The sequence below is a fragment of the Macrobrachium nipponense genome, chromosome 14 (assembly GCF_015104395.2).
Source record: "Macrobrachium nipponense isolate FS-2020 chromosome 14, ASM1510439v2, whole genome shotgun sequence".
In the NCBI taxonomy this organism is placed as follows: Eukaryota; Metazoa; Arthropoda; class Malacostraca; order Decapoda; family Palaemonidae; genus Macrobrachium; species Macrobrachium nipponense.
The window spans coordinates 34,729,746-34,747,246 of NC_087207.1; the positions used below are offsets into that span (position 1 = coordinate 34,729,746).

Genomic DNA, 17,501 nt, shown 5'->3' on the forward strand with positions numbered 1-17,501 from the left:
ATTACTATTCAACGCCAGTTGGACTGGTCGTAAGATATACTAACAAGGTAGTTCAGCAGTAACTGCTTGTCCGAAGGTTGGGAGTCCTGGCCGATTGGAGGTAAACATATCACTTTGCTTTCAACCGCCGTCTGGTGAAGACGTGTGCTCGCCTCTCTGCCTGCCTCTGTTGGGAGATTACTGTTGGAAATCAACCTAAAGCTGCTTACTTCTACCTATTTCTTTAAGAATACTAGTATGTGTAAGATTGTAAGTACTCTTTTCATTATTTTTGTTCATTTATTGTGGAATTGCATCGCTGTGGCACAATGCAGTCCCACAAAGTGGAGAAGCCCCCTCGCCCCCCTTCCAAATGGAGAGTGTGCCCTGGAGTTGGAGGCTGCAAGTGTGGGGCGTTTCGTTCCAGCAATGCCGTGGACCCTCATCCATTGTGTACTAGGTGCCGAGGGTGTGAATGCTCTTGGGCTGTACCTTGTGATAATTGTGTCTCCTGGTCGGAGGAGCAGTAGGAGTTGTACGAGAAGAGGAGGAAACCACGTAAAGTCACCAAGGTTTCTTCAGAAAGCTCTCCCTCGACACCTCTGGTGACAGACATGACGTCTTCCTTTCTCCCTCCTAGTCAACTCCCGTCTATGGCTCTCTCGGGGTCTTCTGTCTGTTCAGGGTGGGATCCTTCCCCCTTTGAGCAAACAGGAACACCCCCCCCCCCCTATTTACCCGACTGTTGCTTCTCCAGGTGCGTCTGCCTCCGCGGGTGGATAGCTTCAGCAGGTGTGGCGATCGTTGAGTCTTCCAGGCACTCCGAGTATCCAGGGGCTGATTCATCACCTGGCTGTGCCCCCTGTCACTCACGGGGTGGAGATGAGGACTACCACCACAGTGTCAACACCAGGTTATGCCGCACCTCCGCACCCGGTCTATACCCAGCACATAGCCACGGTCACCCCTTCGGCCGCGGTACAAGCCCCGCTACCGTACTTGCCCCGTAAGGAGATGGTTCCTCCGCCACCTGGGTTTGCTGTCCACGCCCCGCCCCCTGACTTTGAGTGCCCGAAGAGCTCTCCTCTAGACCGTCCTCTGGTAGCTGTTGCCGTACCTGCTGCCTCTGTACCTGCCTGTGGAAGTGCTGCTGCTCCCTCAGGTCCCTCCAGACAGGTGGAGTTGGGCCGTGTTGCTACCGCAACTGTCACAGCTCCATCCTAGATGGAGGACCTGTCTGCTGTCCTGAGGAAGCTGGCGAAGAAGAAGTCCAGGAAGAAGAGGAAGGTGTCATCGTCTTCTCTGTTGTCGTCTTCTGCCGTCTCTTCCCCTTCAACTTCCAAGGCCCCCCAGCCAAGGAAGAAGAAGGTGGCCTCGCCTGCCCCAAGAAAGCTCGCTCAGAGACTTCTAAGGGCCTGTCCCACTCCGGCAGGACAGGTGGGTCTTCCGCTGGTCCTCCCGTTCCTCTGGGAACAGGGCCCATCTCTCCTTCCTTAGGGAAGAAGAAGACGGGGACTGTAGCTCTGCTCCCAGCTCCAGAGGTTCCACCTCCGGACTGGGAACCATCTCGGCCGCTCGCTTGCGAGCGCCACCGAGTGTACAGTCACCCACGGGTGACTGTGCAGCCAAGGTCCAGACTGCTGAGTATGCTCACCGCAGCGATCCCCCGGTTCCCAGGGTTGATGTGACGGTCCCACCGGACTGTTCACGTGTCGAGGCTGGGAAGAGGTCCCCCCGGCTGGAAAACTGGTACCGTGGCGCATCAAGAGGAAGGCACTCGCTCTCACCGTGTCAGTGGACACTACTACCAGTCACCCGACTGTCGCTCCTACCGGAATCGGATGGCTTGCATGACACACAAGACCGATGATACCATCCTCGGTCCAGCGCTTCCCCACATGGAGAACGCTGGTCCAGACCTGCAGCTCAATCGCCACTGTGGGTTAGCGATCGCCTGCAGTCCTCCCAGCCCACTGGCTCTGCTGGTAGGCAAGGCAGGAGCGTCAGGTCTTCCTCACCTGCCCCTTCAACCTCCTTGGGCTACACCGGGAGGAGCAAGGCGAACAGAAGTGACTGTGAGGAGTGCTCTCCTTATGGTCCCGCCACGAGAGCCTACGATCCTGGCTCGGTCCTTGGACCTAGCAGATCGTACGCGCAAGTGATTAGAGGAGACCACGAGGGGTCTGGCAAGGTTCTTCCTCCTGAAGGAAGAGTGTCTCAAGAGGCGATCGGCCTGGATGGACCTGACGGACCATCGCCTCAGGACACGATCACCCCCGAGATACAGAGGTCCTTAGCAGAGGTCATTGTGCTGATTCGTCAACACAACAACCTCGGGGAAGGATCGGTGGTTACTCCCTCCAGTGAGGTTAGAGTCATTCTGGGGACCTAAGAAGGAACCCAGAGCGACGGTGGGTATACCACGGTCCACGGTGTGCTGGACCAGGTGAACGCTCTTGCCTCTGGACAGGAAGATTCACTCAGGTCCAGCAGGTCGGACAAGCTGCTCCCCCCTCCTCTGCCTCGCCAGCGGCGTTTCTACATGCCTTCAGTAGACCCGTTGCCGACCAAGCATGTTGATCCGGAGATAGCTAGGCTAACTCCGGGAGTGCCTCTTCATCGCCTGCTGTCAAAGAACCTCTGGTTCTCACAGCAAGAGGCATTGGCCCTTGAAGCGGCTGCCATGGCAGCTTTTCCAGGCCGTCTCCTGTCTGGATCTGTGGTCCCTCAGTATTCAGAGTCGCAGCCTCCTCAGGAGCTATCATTCCCAAGAAAGACTCGGCATTTGGGAGACTCTGCCAGTCTGGAGGTAGGGACATCTCCTACCTCGCCCACCAGACGGCCAACCTGTGGGCCAACCTGGTCCTGAGATGACGGGAACCTGGTCCTGAGATGACGGGACTCAATCCTGGCTCAGGTAACCAGAGTAGCCGGTCGAGAGGTAACACTGGGTCTACGAACAGACCGTTATTAGCTTCCTCCTCTCTCTTCCCCAGAGAGATGGTGGACGCTGCAGTGGAAAAGCGGAGAACTGAGGACAGTGACTGCCTAGTACACCAGGCAGTTTTGAAGACTTCTGGGTAGTCTTGGGCAACTGCAGTGAAGCCTCTGAGCTTGGCTAGCGCTTCCTCCACTCCAAAGACGCTGGCACTGTCGAGGGCAGCGCGAGGAAAAAACCCAGCCTTCCTCTTTCGCTTCGAGGAGTGAGCATCAGCCCTCCTCCCAAGCCTCCTTCTCTCGTGGGAGAGCGGCTAAGCGGAAGGGGAAGAGAGGGAAACACTAGGGATGGCGTTCCCCCTCACCTGCTGCCGGAAGTGAGGGGGGTGCCTGGCGAACCATTGGGCAACTTGGCAGTGCTACGGAGCTGAGACCTAGGTAGTGGATGTCCTTCAGGAGGGATATCTACTGCCCTTTGAGTAGAGGCCACCCCTCACTTCACACCCAGTCCACCTTCAGACGTATGTCCCAGGTTCTGCCAGGGACATAGCACTGATACAAGAAGCCAAGACCTTGCTGAGCAAAGGAGCTGTGGAGATCGTGCGAGATCAGTCACTGGGTTTCTACAGCCGACTCTTCCTGGTGAAGAAGTCTACGGGGGGGCTGGAGACTGGTGATAGATCTTTCTCTCTCTTGAACCAATTCGTTCGCCAGACTCGGTTCACGATGGAAACAGCACTCTCAGTGCTCGATTCCATCAGGGAGAACGATTTCCTGTTTTTGGTGGACCTGAAGGATGCGTATTTTCAAATACCCATCCATTAGTCCTCCAGGAAGTACCTCCGCTTTATCCTCGACAGGACGGTGTACATTGTTTCAGTCTCTCAACACCCCCCACAGGTGTACATGCGAGTGTTCACTCTGGTGTCGGCATGGGCCCATTCGGTCAGGATACGTCTGATATGGTATCTCAATGATTGGTTGGTCCTGGTGAGCTCCACTTGCAGTTGCTACAGGACAAAGATCGACTCCTCGACTTATGCCGCGATCTGGGGATCATGGCAAATCTCCAGAAGTCAGATCTCAAACCCAAGCAGACGATAAAGTACCTGGGCATGCTGATCGATACGGTAGCAGCACGAGTCTTCCCCGCAGACTCGCGGATCAGAAAGTTCAGGGAGGCAGCCAGATGGTTCCCGTCACGACAAGAACAGTCAGCTCAGCAGTGGCAAGTTGTGATCAGTCACCTGTCATCACTAGAGAAGTTAGTCCCTCACGGGTGTCTTCACCTGCTGTCTCTCCAGTGGAGACTAAAGGAATGCTGGTCACAGGCATGGGGTCCACAATCCTTCCTGGTTCCTCTCACGGAGGAAGTAAGTGAGGACCTGGCCTGGTGGCTAGATGACAGGAACCTCTTAATAGGAGTGCCCCTGCGCACTCCCCCTCCAGAAATGCTGCTGTTCTCAGATGCATCGACCAAGGGTTGGGGTGCACACCTGGAAGAGTTGATGGTTGCAGGAATGTGGAACCATCATGACAGGCACCTTCAAATTAACTTCCTGGGACTCAAGGCTGAGTTCCTCGCACTCCAAGAGTTCCTGGAACGACTGATGGGACACTCAGCGGTGTTGATGAGTGACAACACCACGGTAGTGGCATACATCAACAAACAGGGGCCTAGTGTCCCTCCTGTTGCACCAGTTGAAGATGCAGGTGCACGAGTGGGCCTTAGCTCACTCGGTAGAGCTGTCAGTCAGATACATGCCAGGAAAGAGGAATGTAGTGGCAGACAAGCTCAGCCGCCAAAATCAGGTGATTGGGACTGAATGGTCTTTACACCCAGATGTGGCGGAAAGGCTCTTCAACCTATCGGGCCGTCCAGTAGTGGATCTGTTCACCACCCGGCACAGCAGAAAACCCTAGGTTTTCTTCTCAGTTGTGCCTGGCCCATGGACAGCTGCAGAGGACGTGTTCCAACACCCGTGGACAACCCCGTAGTTTACGCCTTTTCCCCATTCTGCCTGATTTGCAAGGTGATCAGCAGAGTGCTGATCAGCAGCAATCTTCGGATGATTCTGGTGTCACCCAAATGGCCTCAGGCCATTTGGTATCTGGACCTGCTGGCTCTTCTCTCAGAGGCACTGCGCGAGATTCCCCCATGGCACAACCTGCTGTGCCAACCGCATGTAGAACGGTACCACCAGGCAGTTCATTCCCTGTGTCTTCACGGCTGGCAGTCATCCACCATCTCTTGTGAGCGAGAGGCTTTTCTCGCCGCGCAGCAACAGAGATGGCTGGTTACCTTAGACAGTCCTCTGCAGCAGTATACCAGAGAAAGTGGTCCGTCTTCTGTGGTTGGTGTCGTAGGCAGGGTCTCTCTCCGCTCAAAGCCACCCTTCAGCAGGTAGCAGATTTTCATGGAAATATCTCTCAGGCCCCCAGGGTGGGATGTGACTCTCGTCTTAAGGTGCTTGACTCACAGACCCTACGAGCCTCTCCGAGAGCTGTCAGAAAGGGATCTGACCCTCAAGACCGTCTTTCTGCTGACCCTGGCATCAGCGAAGAGAGTAGGAGAACACCACGGCCTTTCCTTCGATGTTAAACACTCGAGGGGATGGGGATCAGTTATGCTCGATTTCGTACTGGATTTCGTAGCGAAGACTCAGAACCCTTCAGTCCCTGACGCCAGGTTCGAGTCCTTCATGATCCCCTCCCTGGAAGACTTCACCGATAATGATGTGGATGAGATGCTGCTTTGTCCTGTGAGGGTGCTATGGCACTATCTGTAGAAAACTCGACACCTCAGGCCTGAGTGTCGACGCCTTTTCGTTAGCACCAGGGTGACCAAAAAGAAGTGTCCAAGAACACTTTTTCTTTCTGGCTTCGTGAGGTAATACGGAAATCGTATGACTCCAACAGGAGTGCCGACACCGGTACCTTTCGTCCAAGAGCCCATGAAGTCAGAGGCATTGGTCCAACCCTTGCATTCCGCAAGAACTTGTCCGTGGCACAGGTACTGAAGGCAGGGGTTTGGGCCAACCAGACCACCTTCACCTCCTTCTACTTTTGGGATATTTCCCGCAGGTCCTTGGACACATTTTCCTTGGGACCTGTGGTGGCTGCTCAGCAAGTTGTGTAGCTTACCCAGCTCCTTTACTGGACAAGGTAGTATCTCGTCCTTGTGAGACAGCATGAATGGAGAGTGAATGAGAGTGTGACTGTCTTCTCTTCCTCCTCTTTTTCTTCCCTCTCCCTGCGGGCAGAGGGTAGCGGTCGTCACCACGCTGGACAGGACGGCGATGCAGGTAAGCTACGTAACCGAGCTTCATTCTATCCGTTTCATTAGGGATAGAAGTGTTTATCTGTCCCTTCCCTAGCAAGGGGCTAAGTGGACATCAGTAAGAGACAAACCCAATACTTTATACTTGGCTCTCACATAGGGGCTCTTACATAGGACCTAGTTCTTGCTTACTATTCATAAGAGGTATGTTTGCCTCCCTCTTATGAATTGGTCCAGAGATCTGACCACTGATCTTGCAGTGCACACTCCGATCAGTTGGACAGAGGCTAGGTTCCCCCCCTTTGCTCACACGACCAGGTAGGGAACCCAGGTTGGGCGAACACCAGTCTGTTCACAAGACACATTCCACCCATCAATAAGTGACTCTTCCTTTATGTAAAGGACGAGGGTTTGTATTACGTGTCGGAACAAATAACAATTTTGGGAAGTAAAATGTATTTTTCCTAACTATACAAACCTGAGGTCCTTTAGACATAGTCCCACCTCATGCCACCCCTCACTATGTTCCTGGGCCTAAAGCAAAGTATATAATATGTTTACCTCCAGTCGGGCGGGACTCCTGACCATCGGACAAGCAGTTACTGCCGAACTACCTTGTTAGTAAATCTTACGACCGGTCCAGCTGGCGCTGAATAGTAATTCTTTATGTAAAGGACCTCAGGTTTGTATAGTTAGGAAAAATATAATTTACTTCCAAAAATTGTGATTTTTCTCGCTAAAAACAAGAATCCCAGTAAGGCTTGGCCTCTTTCTTTTATAATCCAATTTTACATCATTCAGATCTTTCAAATTAGGACTGAATTTGCCTTCAGGCAGCATCCTTCCACTTGCATAGTTTCCTTTAGGGTCCACATGTTTATTGATATTTCTGTATTTTCATCATAAAATATGGTAGTTGCCTTCTATTTCCTCCAGACTACCTTATCATTATCTTGCAGATCAGGACTACATAAGGTTTCCTGTACTGCAACTGCATCTCAGGTACTTTATTTTTTTCCTTTGGCTCAACCTCTCATCTCTCCATCGCACCACTTATTGATTTCATTCTTTCTCATCTTCCTATTCCCCACAAACTCCTATTGATTCTGTAATTCCATGTTTGAATTCTGCATATTCCCACTTCAATATCTTCAACTCCTGCTCAGGTTTATACTACTGTTTCTTATACGCTAATCTCACTGCCTTCTTATGAAACTAACTTGTCTTAAGTGCAATTATAAACATGTTTTTGTTCCATGTTCTCATATTAGAACTTCTATTTTCATTCCAATCTAATGACTAAACATTTCTCAAGCCACATGCTTTATTTTAATGTTTCATCTACTCTACACTAACCCAATATAATTTTTCCCCACCATTTACTAATTTTTTCCAAGAATGCTTGGCAATACACTTACGTATTTGGAAACCATGTATTTCCAGCAATCAATTCCTTAAACAAAAGCATTTTGGCACAACTTCATTATCTGAGTTACTCCTGGAACTTCATGCCTACCAGCTATGCAGCCTTTTCTCCATTATACTTAAATTTTGAGGTAGCAAACTCAGCCAAGAATAGAGCCACTCTTCCAGAAACTCACTTTCATTATTTTCTCATCCTGGAGCATCTACATTTAATACAACTATGGATTATTCTCCTGGCGCACTCATATTACTAACAGTCTTCAGACTTTTACATTCTTCCTGAAACAACAAACACCAACCCTTACATAGCATTTCTCAGCTGTCCCAGACACATGTTCTCTTTATCTTCCCCATTTCTAACGACTGTGCACATTCAATTGGGTTTCAGTAGGTTCTGTAACATCCACCCTCCTTACTTTACAAACGTGTATAATAAACTTGTGATATCACCATAGTTAAACTAGCACATTGAAAAACAATTTTACTGTTAGTTATAACGGAGGCAACACTTACCAAAACAGATATATAATTCCTCAGCCACCTACACAACAGCCTTGTCAACCGCACCTTCAATCAATTTACATAAACTGCACCTTTTATTGTCTACAGCATATTTTGTGTGCATTCTCCTACTTGCTGAATATTGAGGCTTATTTTTCCATCAGTTTTATCTGTTATATCTGTTATTTACCTATTAAGGACAGCTGTAATACACAGCTTCTTCATGCTTTATTATTTTCCCCTTTTTGTAGATGGTCAAACATAATTTTTGCACCTAAGCTGTAGTAGTAGTAGTTATAGGTCGAGGCAATGCCTTTGCAACGGCGCCTCTTATCTATTTTTTTTTATTTGTTGAGTTCTTTCCTTTTTTTCTCTCTTTTTTTCCACATGAAGTATATGGTTTTTTTTTTCTTATTTCGTTGTTACCTGTAAATAGAAATTTTCCAACTATGTCACTTTCCTTCTCTTCACAGGGTTGCTGTAGCCCTATTGCTTTAACACGTTCTTCTCTATAAGTACAACAATATAAGAAAAAATGAAATATGTCTTCTACTGTATTATGGCAAAAAGGACAACAGGTGTTCTCATTCTGGTGCCTTTTTGCTATATTTGAATTAAGAGAGTTGGTTCTGGCTTTGAAGAGAAGTATTGAACCAGTAGAATTATCATAAATTTCTTCATCTTTTATTTCTCTTTTCCACATTTTATATATATTCACAGTCACTTTATTTTCCAAATCTTCTTTCCACCTCTCTGTGTCCCATATTCTGGCTTTGTCCTTTATTTCAGTTCTGGATTCCTTCCAATTTTCTTAAATTTATTTTAACTTCATGCATGTACTTTTCCACTGTTTTCCACCATTTTCTTTCCCTTTCTTGCATATCTGTAGTTATTTTCTTTAGTATCTCTTTCCGTCCATTTAAAGTATTATTTACATAGCTTATCTTCCCACTCATAATTCTACTTTTCATGGAAGATGCTCCAATCTCCCCCCCTTAATGTGGCTACTACTGTACTTCTACATGCTCCTAATATTTTCCTATATACCCCATTCTCTATTCTTTGTAATTTTTCTATTTCTGTCTGTTAGACTAACCACATTGGTTCCATATAAGACTGATGGTAGAGCTATATTTTTCCAGAATGTTTTACCTATTAGAACTTTGTTGCAGCTTTTTTCTATCACGGAATAGGTTAGGTTGGCTAACTTCTGTGCTTTATTCAACATTTCCTTTTTCTGTAGCTTAAACAGATTTCTAGAATCATTTATCTTTATTGTTTTCTCCACTAATCATTTCAACCCTTCTAACCTCACAGGCAATTCATTTCAAGCTTTCACCATTATATTTTATTAAAAACAATATTCTTAAACAAGTTTTTGTGCAACAACCTCCCCCATCCCACCTTCAAATATTAAATTGCAGGTACCCAGTAGATCTACAATGTTAAATCTCACTCACATTTTTTATCGTTGCTTACTTACTGGCCACAAGTTACGTTCTTGATTCTCAGCCCAACTCCATCATAACAGATGCTCCAAGGCCCACATCTTACACAGGTTTATTTTGTAAAAATCACTAATCTTGTTTTTCACTGGTGTTGCAGTTACTAAACATAGCAAATTTTAAAAGTAATTTATGATTTTCCTAACATACAAACCTGAAGTTCTTTACATTGGATTTTGTTTTACTTATAATAGAGGGGGAAAATCCTCTTTTATTTAAAGACATCTCACAAAACCGAGCAATTCGTGACAAATACGTACATCAAGGCTTTGACACTATTAACCAAATTTTCGGAGGCAATGAAAAGCATTGTCTACATAGAGAAACATCTGAGGGCCGTCATAGAAGTTCAAATAAACAAGTCAAGGAGGATGCTGATTTGATTGAAAAGGTGAAGCACACAGTTTCAACTGCGATGATAAATCCAAGAGCCTATGTTGCCATAGATATTAACTTTTATTGTAGTTATCATTCCGAGGAGTATCAACAATATGATATATCCTGAGATATTTCAGGCACACTAATCAGAAATAGGTGTATTTTATTCCTAGTAAATCTTATGTTTTTGTATGTATTTTTGCAAGAAAACTGGCGATAAAGTTAAGCGCTGTGTCAGTACCAGTAGTCATACCGTATGAAATTCCATTGATTGAGTGCCTTCTATATATTTCATAATTTGTTTTTATGTCTTCCATTAAACTAATCGTAACAGAATCTTAGGGAAAGCCATTTTACGTTATTTTGTATGAAAAGTAAAATTCTGAGTTTGAGGTATTACAATTAGCCTATGTTGCCATAGATATTAACTACTGTAGTTATCATTCCAAAGAGCACCAGCAATTGTATATCCTGTGATAAAGCGGTAATACAATGTACCTGGAGGCTGTTTCAGACAGTACTAGTAAAAAACATGTATATTTTTTTCAGTAAATATTGTTTATTTATGTATTTTTTTTATAACATTAGAGTATACATTAGTTTTTATAGAATTATCCTTATGCAGCTGGCGTAACAGAAGGAAATTTTTTACATTTAAACTACAAAAATAACACTATAAGGATATAACACTTTTTTTCAGACATGGCGTCTCTCTCTTGAACACGTTTGACGCGAAGAGTGACTTCTGGACTCTGTTTTATTCCATAGAGTTCGCAATGAAATGTTTAATAGTATCTTACATCTCCACGCTCCCGGAATGTTGTAATTACAAAAATATAAGATACAAAAGTTTATCTTTCAGGGCCCTCCATAAGTTTAGAGGGTGGCTCTCTGACTATACATAGTGTAACTCAAACGGTACAGCCGTAATCTTGTCACTCTATGAATCACTTTATTAATCTTCCCCCTTTATTTATTATATATTTTTGCAGCTAAACAAATTACACCATGGGTTATAATGGATAGTGTGGCAATAGTCCACTCTATTTATGACACAATTAAGCAATTTTTTGTTTGTTTTTTTGTAGAACACTCATCGAGATATTTCCAAACAAAGGCACTGTTTCTAAGAACTCTTACTACATTTTATATTTGAACACTGCGAGACGAATTACAGTCTACCATATTAGGAGGTACAACCTACCACACGTACTTTGGCAGAGGTCGGAACTAACTACCAAGGTTTTAAAATCGTTTTTCTTCCCTGCCAGCGATAATTCATTTTTGAATTTAATTTTCCCCGTTTAAATGTCATCCATTCCGTTACACTAGTAAGAACATCATTTATTTTCCCATATGCATCATTAATATTCTTTATGTACAAACGTCTGCAAATACCTAGCATAGTACCCTATGTCCATGTAGCATATCTCACAATCAATTCTTACGTATTATAAAAAATACAATTGGATCTAATATACTTCTTCTTCATGTTTCATATGATTTTGAGTTCCCGTATATATTCCCTAAAACAATTAGAAAATTACTTACAGTGAGCAAGAGGCAGCAGACAACACTACATCATTATTGTAAAAGAAGAAGATCAAGGAACTATGGATCTTCAAGACACTCGTCGAACGGTCGAAGGCTCTCAGAGAAAGTTGAGCGAGTTTGTTGAGTTGATATCTTCGTTCCCTGTCGTTCGTTTGCGGGAAGTATTAAGATTAACCAAGTACATTTACACCGGATGATATTGAGTTCATCGTAAGTGCATTTTGTGTCCAGTTTGTTGTTTTATAGGTATATTTAAATGCCTGTTCTTTCAATTGCTTGGCGTTTAGCCTCGAGTCCGTTCTGTTCCAAATGATTTTGCCAGACTAGTACCTGTTGCCTACTACTTTCTAGGTAGGAGGTAGGCCGAGGTCATGAACCTACAAACGCAAACTTCAACTAACCTATACCATAGGTAGGCTAGGGTATTTAAGTTACGGAACGTGTGGCCAACTTTGCTCCGTTAGCTGTGGATCTCGTGTGTACCAACTCTGCACAACTTCACTTTAGGCCTAGCTATCTACTCGCGCGGCCTGATTCCCGCCATGTTGGGGCACGACGAACTTATTTAGGTTAGGTCAGGACCCGGCTTTATCTTATAATTTAGGTTAAGCGAATATTTTGCTGTATCACGACAGGCCACTTATTTGGCTCGATATTTAGGCTAGGTTGGGGAAGCACAGCAAAATTAAATATTTCAACCATTATGGGAAATCTATTATATTGATATTTTTCCCGAGTAAAGCACGTGATAACAAAACACTTCTTCTCAATACATTATTGTCGCTAATGCATACTTACAGAGAAAAAAAAAATTAAGTTTGTTCCGATACGTAATACAAACCCTCGGTCCTTTAACAATAGGAAGTAGCTAGCGGCAGCTGGAACGGTCGTAAGCTTCGAACAAGGGGAGAACGGTAGTTAACTGCTTGTCCGACTGGGAGGTAAACAAATCACTTTTGCTTTCGGCCGTGTGTGGGAAGGACGTGTTCGCCATCGCTCTGCCCGCTTTGTCGTTTGCTTCAACTTTGAGTATTTGTTTCTCTTTCTGTATATCAGGAGTGATTGTAAGTACTTTTCTCAATTCTATTATTCTTGCAATGAGTGAATTGGAAGAAATGGAAATATCACCGCGCCCTCCAGTCGCCCGTAGTGTGTGTCCCGGGCTGGAGGGGCGTAAATGTGGAGGGTTCAGGTCATTCGTTGAGGTGGACCCCCACGAAGGTTGTACTCGTTGTCGGGGGCGAGAGTGCTCCCGCAACGAACCATGTGTGGTTTGTATGAATTGGTCCGAGGCGCAGTGGGTGCTGTACGAGGGCAGGAAGAGACTTAGGCCGGCCAAGAAGTCATCGGAAAGTCCAGTGACCCTCCTTTGGTGACGGACACTTCGTCCTCTTTCCTGCCTCCCGGCCAGCCCCCACGTTTCGCGCCTTCCCCTGCGGGGGGGGTAGCGGAGTCCTTTTCCTCTCTCGATCCGTCGAGTGTGGAGGAGGGCGCCCGCTACCCGGACGTACAGCTGTACTCGGGATCTTCCGTCCGCTCTGGGGGGGGTGTTTCGCCCCCCAGGCGCGGGGAAGCCCCTCCAATTAACCCGACTTTTGCTACCGCAGTGTGTCATCAGCGCAAGGACGACTTGGGACAGGTGTGGGAGTCGCTGGGACTGCAGGGAGTGCCCAGCATCCAGGGGTTGCTTCAGCGGTTGGCGGGGTCGGCGGTGGTCACTCATGGTGCGGTGACCACCACTACTACCACATTAACGACACCAGCGTATGAGATGCCACCACATCTGGTATATACGCCCCATATAATGTCGGTGACACCCACGGTGGCAGTACAAAAACCCATTGCCGCCGTTCCAAAGAGGACGATGCCACCACCACCTGGATTTTTTCCTTTGCCGACCCCGGACTTCCGCTGCCCTAAGAGTACCCCCCTGGACCTGCCGCCAGTGCCACGGATGACGGTGACTGTCGACAGGACGCCTGGCTCTCCCGTGGTACCTGCCGTGCCTGCCGTACCTGTTGCCGTTCCAGCTACTCTTTCCTTTTCAGATAGGCCTGCACATTCCATTTCAGATGTTCCTGCCGTTCCTGCTGTTCCCGGACCTGTTCCTGTTGTTCCTGCTGCTGGTGTTGCTGTAACAGTCTCAGGTCTTTCCGGACAGGTGCAGTCGGGCCCTGTTGCTTCGGCAACTGCCCCGGCTCCCTCCTGGATGGAAGACCTGACGTTTGTCCTGCGGAGCCTGGCGAAGAAGAAGAGGAAGAGGAAGAAGGTGTCGTCGTCGTCTTCATCGTCTTCTTCGTCGTCTGCTGCCTCTCCTTCCCCTTCGACTTCTAAGGCTAAACAGCCGAAGAAGAAGAAGGCTGCCTCCTCCCCCCCTAAGAAGACTCCTTCGGGATCTTCTAAGGGCCCGGCTCGCTCAGGCGAGTTGGGGAGCTCTTCTGCTGGTCCTCCTGTTCCTTCGGGTACAGGGCCCGTCGCTTCTTCTGCAAAGAAGAAGTCGACGGGGACCAGAGGTGCATCAGCCTCGCTGGTGCGTCCTCACCTGGTGCTAGCGGTTCTGCCGCTAAACCAGGTTCCGTCTCGGCCGCTTCTCGTTCGCGAGAAGCACCGAGTGGACGCTCTTCCAAAGAGGACCGTCCAGCCAAAGTTTTGACGTCCGAGCTCGCTCGCCGTCAAGACAGCGGCGCGGAGCAGAAGACTGGCGAGAGTCGTGCACACGACTCTCGCCAGGCCAGTGGACGCTCTCGCAGCGACCAACTGGCTGCTCGGGCTGACGTGACGGTCGCTGACCGGCCACGGGTTGAGGCGAGGAAGGAGTCCCCACGGCCGCCGGTACCAGCCACGGCTGGTACCAGCGGTTTGACGCGCCGAGAGGACGCTGGCCGGTCTCGACGCGAAAGGGAGCCTAGCAGGTCACCCGTCCGCCGCTCCCGATGGGACCGGGCGGAGACGGTGACCAGCGGCAGCTCGCCATGACGCTAGAGATCGGTCTCGACGTTCTCAGCCGAGCCAATCGCCCCAGGCGAGCGGCGACGCTAGGCCTACTGCTCGACCGTCACCGCGGGTTGACGATCAGCAGCAGCCCTCCACGCACGCTGGTCCTGCCAGCGAGCGAGGGGGGAGCGTCAGGTCTGCCTCTCCCGTACCTTCAACCTCCTCGGGCTATACCGGGAGGAGCGAGGTACCAAGGAGCGATCACGAGAGGTGCGCCGCTCGTGACCCGGCTATGACGCCGTACGGCTCAGGCACGGTCTTAGGACCGACCAGGACGTACGCGCAAGTAGTTGGAGGCGAACCGTCAGGGGTCTGTCGCTGTTCCTCCTTCTGAAGGAGGAGTATCGAGGGATATGCTCTTGCTGGAGGGACTGGACGGCTCCTACTCCACAAGACGCTGTGACGCCCGAGATACAGAGGAACTTCGCAGAGGTCATTAAGCTGATGCGTCTGCATAATGACCTCGCGGAAGGATCGCCGCTACCACCAGCAGAGCCACGTCCCGGCTCGAGTCATTTTGGGGTCCCAAGAGGGAGCCCAAAATGACGATGGGGTTGCCACGATCAGAGCTTGCGGACTCAGTCCTGGATCAGGTGGAGAATCTCGTCTCAGGACGGGAGGACTCGCTAAAATCCGGACGGTCCTCTAAGCTGCTTCCTCCTCCTCTACAGCGGCAGAGGCGATTCTACGTGCCATCGGAAGACCCGATACTGCCGAAACAGGTTAACCCGGAGTTAGCGAGGCTGACTCCAGGTGTGTCCCTGCAGCAGCTCCTGTCGGAGAACCTATGGTTCTCGCAGCAGGAGGCACTTGCCCTGGAATCTACCGCTATGGCAGCATTCCAGGCAGTTTCCTGGTTGGATTTGTGGTCCCTCACAATATCCAAAGTAGCGGCCGGCCGGCTCGGAGTTCTGCTCTCGAAGACGACGCTTCTTTTAGGAGACTGTGCCAGTCTGGAGGAAGAGCAATCTCTTACCTCGCCCATCAGACTGCTAACCTGTGGGCCAACTTGGTTCTTCGACGTAGGGACGCAGTCCTTACCCGAGTGACCAAGGGGGCTGGGCGTGAGGCGGCACTCGGGCTACGAAATGGACCTCTTAGGAGTTCCCCAGCTCTCTTTCCTGGAGAGATGGTGGACGCTGCGGTGGAACGGCGGCGCACTGACGAGAGTGACCGCTTAGTCCACCAGGCAGTCTCGAAGGTTTCTGGGCAATCTCGAGTAACTGCGGCCAAACCAAAGAGCTTGGCTAGCGCTTCCACGGCGGCGAAGACGGTTGCACCGTCCAAACCCCGTGTGAAGACTCCAGTTGTTTCGACTTCTGCGAGAGGAGGCCGCAACCAGCCCTCCTCCCAGCCCTCCTTTCCCCGAGGAGGTGCTGGAAAGAAGTCGAAACGAGGAGGGAAACGCTAGGGACGGCGTTCCCCCTCACCTGCTGCCGGAAGTGGGGGGGGTGCCTGGCGAGCCATTGGGCGACTTGGCAGCGCTACGGCGCCGAGAACTGGATAGTAGAGTCCTTCGGGAGGGATATCTACTACCCTTCGAGTCTCGGCCCCCCCTCATCTCCAAACCGGTCCATCTACAGACCTATGTCCGGGGATCAGCAAAGGACAACGCTCTTCGACAGGAGATCAAGACCATGCTGGCGAAACGAGCTGTAGAAATCGTGGAGGACCAGTCACCGGGCTTTTACAGCCGCCTCTTCCTAGTGGAGAAGGCATCGGGGGGCTGGCGCCCGGTGATAGACCTCTCTCCCCTGAACCGCTTCGTTCGCACGACGCGGTTCACGATGGAGTCGGCACGCTCAGTGCTCGACTCGATCAGGGGGAACGATTTCATGCTTTCAGTGGACCTGAAGGACGCGTATTTTCAAATACCCATCCATCAGTCCTCCAGAAAGTACCTCCGCTTCATCTTCGACGGGACGGTGTACCAATTCAGGGCACTTTGTTTCGGTCTCTCAACCGCCCCACAGGTGTTCACGCGAGTGTTCACTCTGGTGTCGGCTTGGGCCCATTCGAACGGGATACGTCTTCTGAGGTATCTCGACGATTGGCTGGTCCTGGCGAGCTCCCGCTCGCAGTTGCTACAGGACAGAGATCGACTCCTCAAGTTTTGTCGCGATCTGGGGATCGTGATAAACTACGAGAAGTCCGATCTCGAACCCAAGCAGAAGATGAAGTACCTGGGTATGCTGATAGATACGGTAGCAGGGCAAGTCTTTCCCGCAGACTTGCGTATCAGCAAATTCCAGGGTCGGCAGCCGGCCGGTTCCTGTCGCGGCAGGAACAGGCAGCACAGCAATGGCAAGTCGTGATCGGCCATCTGTCGTCACTCGAGAAGTTATCCCCATCACGGGCGTCTTCACCTACGGTCTCTCCAGTGGAGGCTAAGGGAGAGTTGGTCCCAGGCCAGGGATCCTCCTTACTTTCCCGTGGCTATCACGGACAAGGTGAGGCAGGACCTAGCCTGGTGGCTCGACGACAAGAACCTCTTAAGAGGAGTGCCTATACGCACTCCCCCCCCGGAGATGCTTCTGTTCTCAGACGCATCGACCGAGGGATGGGGCGCACACCTGGAGGAGTTGCTGACTGCAGGTGTGTGGGACCATCACGAAAAGCACCTTCACATCAATGTCCTGGAACTCAAGGCGGCGTTCAACGCTCTCCAAGAGTTTCGGGACCGCTTGGTGGGACACTCAGTGGTGTTGTGCGACAACACCACAGTAGTGGCATATGTCAACAAGCAGGGGGGGCTAGTGTCTCTTCCGCTCCATCAGTTGACAGTGCAGGTGCACGAGTGGGCCACGGCTCACTCGATAGAGCTGTCAGCACGCTACATTCCAGGCAAGAGGAATGTAGTAGCAGACAAGCTCAGCCGTCGGGATCAGGTGATAAGGACCGAATGGTCTCTACACCAAGATGTGGCGGAAAGGCTCTTCAACCTGTGG

General features: G+C 49.5%; 1 protein-coding gene across 1 annotated transcript in view; it reads left to right on the plus strand.

The window, feature by feature from the left end:
* The first annotated feature begins 11,583 nt into the window (after positions 1 to 11,583).
* Positions 11,584 to 17,501, plus strand: part of LOC135226456 (uncharacterized) — a 116,213-nt gene continuing 110,295 nt past the window's right edge. Inside the window, exon 1 of the mRNA XM_064266049.1 lies at positions 11,584 to 11,769. Within this exon, the coding sequence (XP_064122119.1) occupies positions 11,753 to 11,769 (17 nt within the window). The 5' untranslated portion in view covers positions 11,584 to 11,752. The remainder of the gene's footprint in view (positions 11,770 to 17,501) is intronic.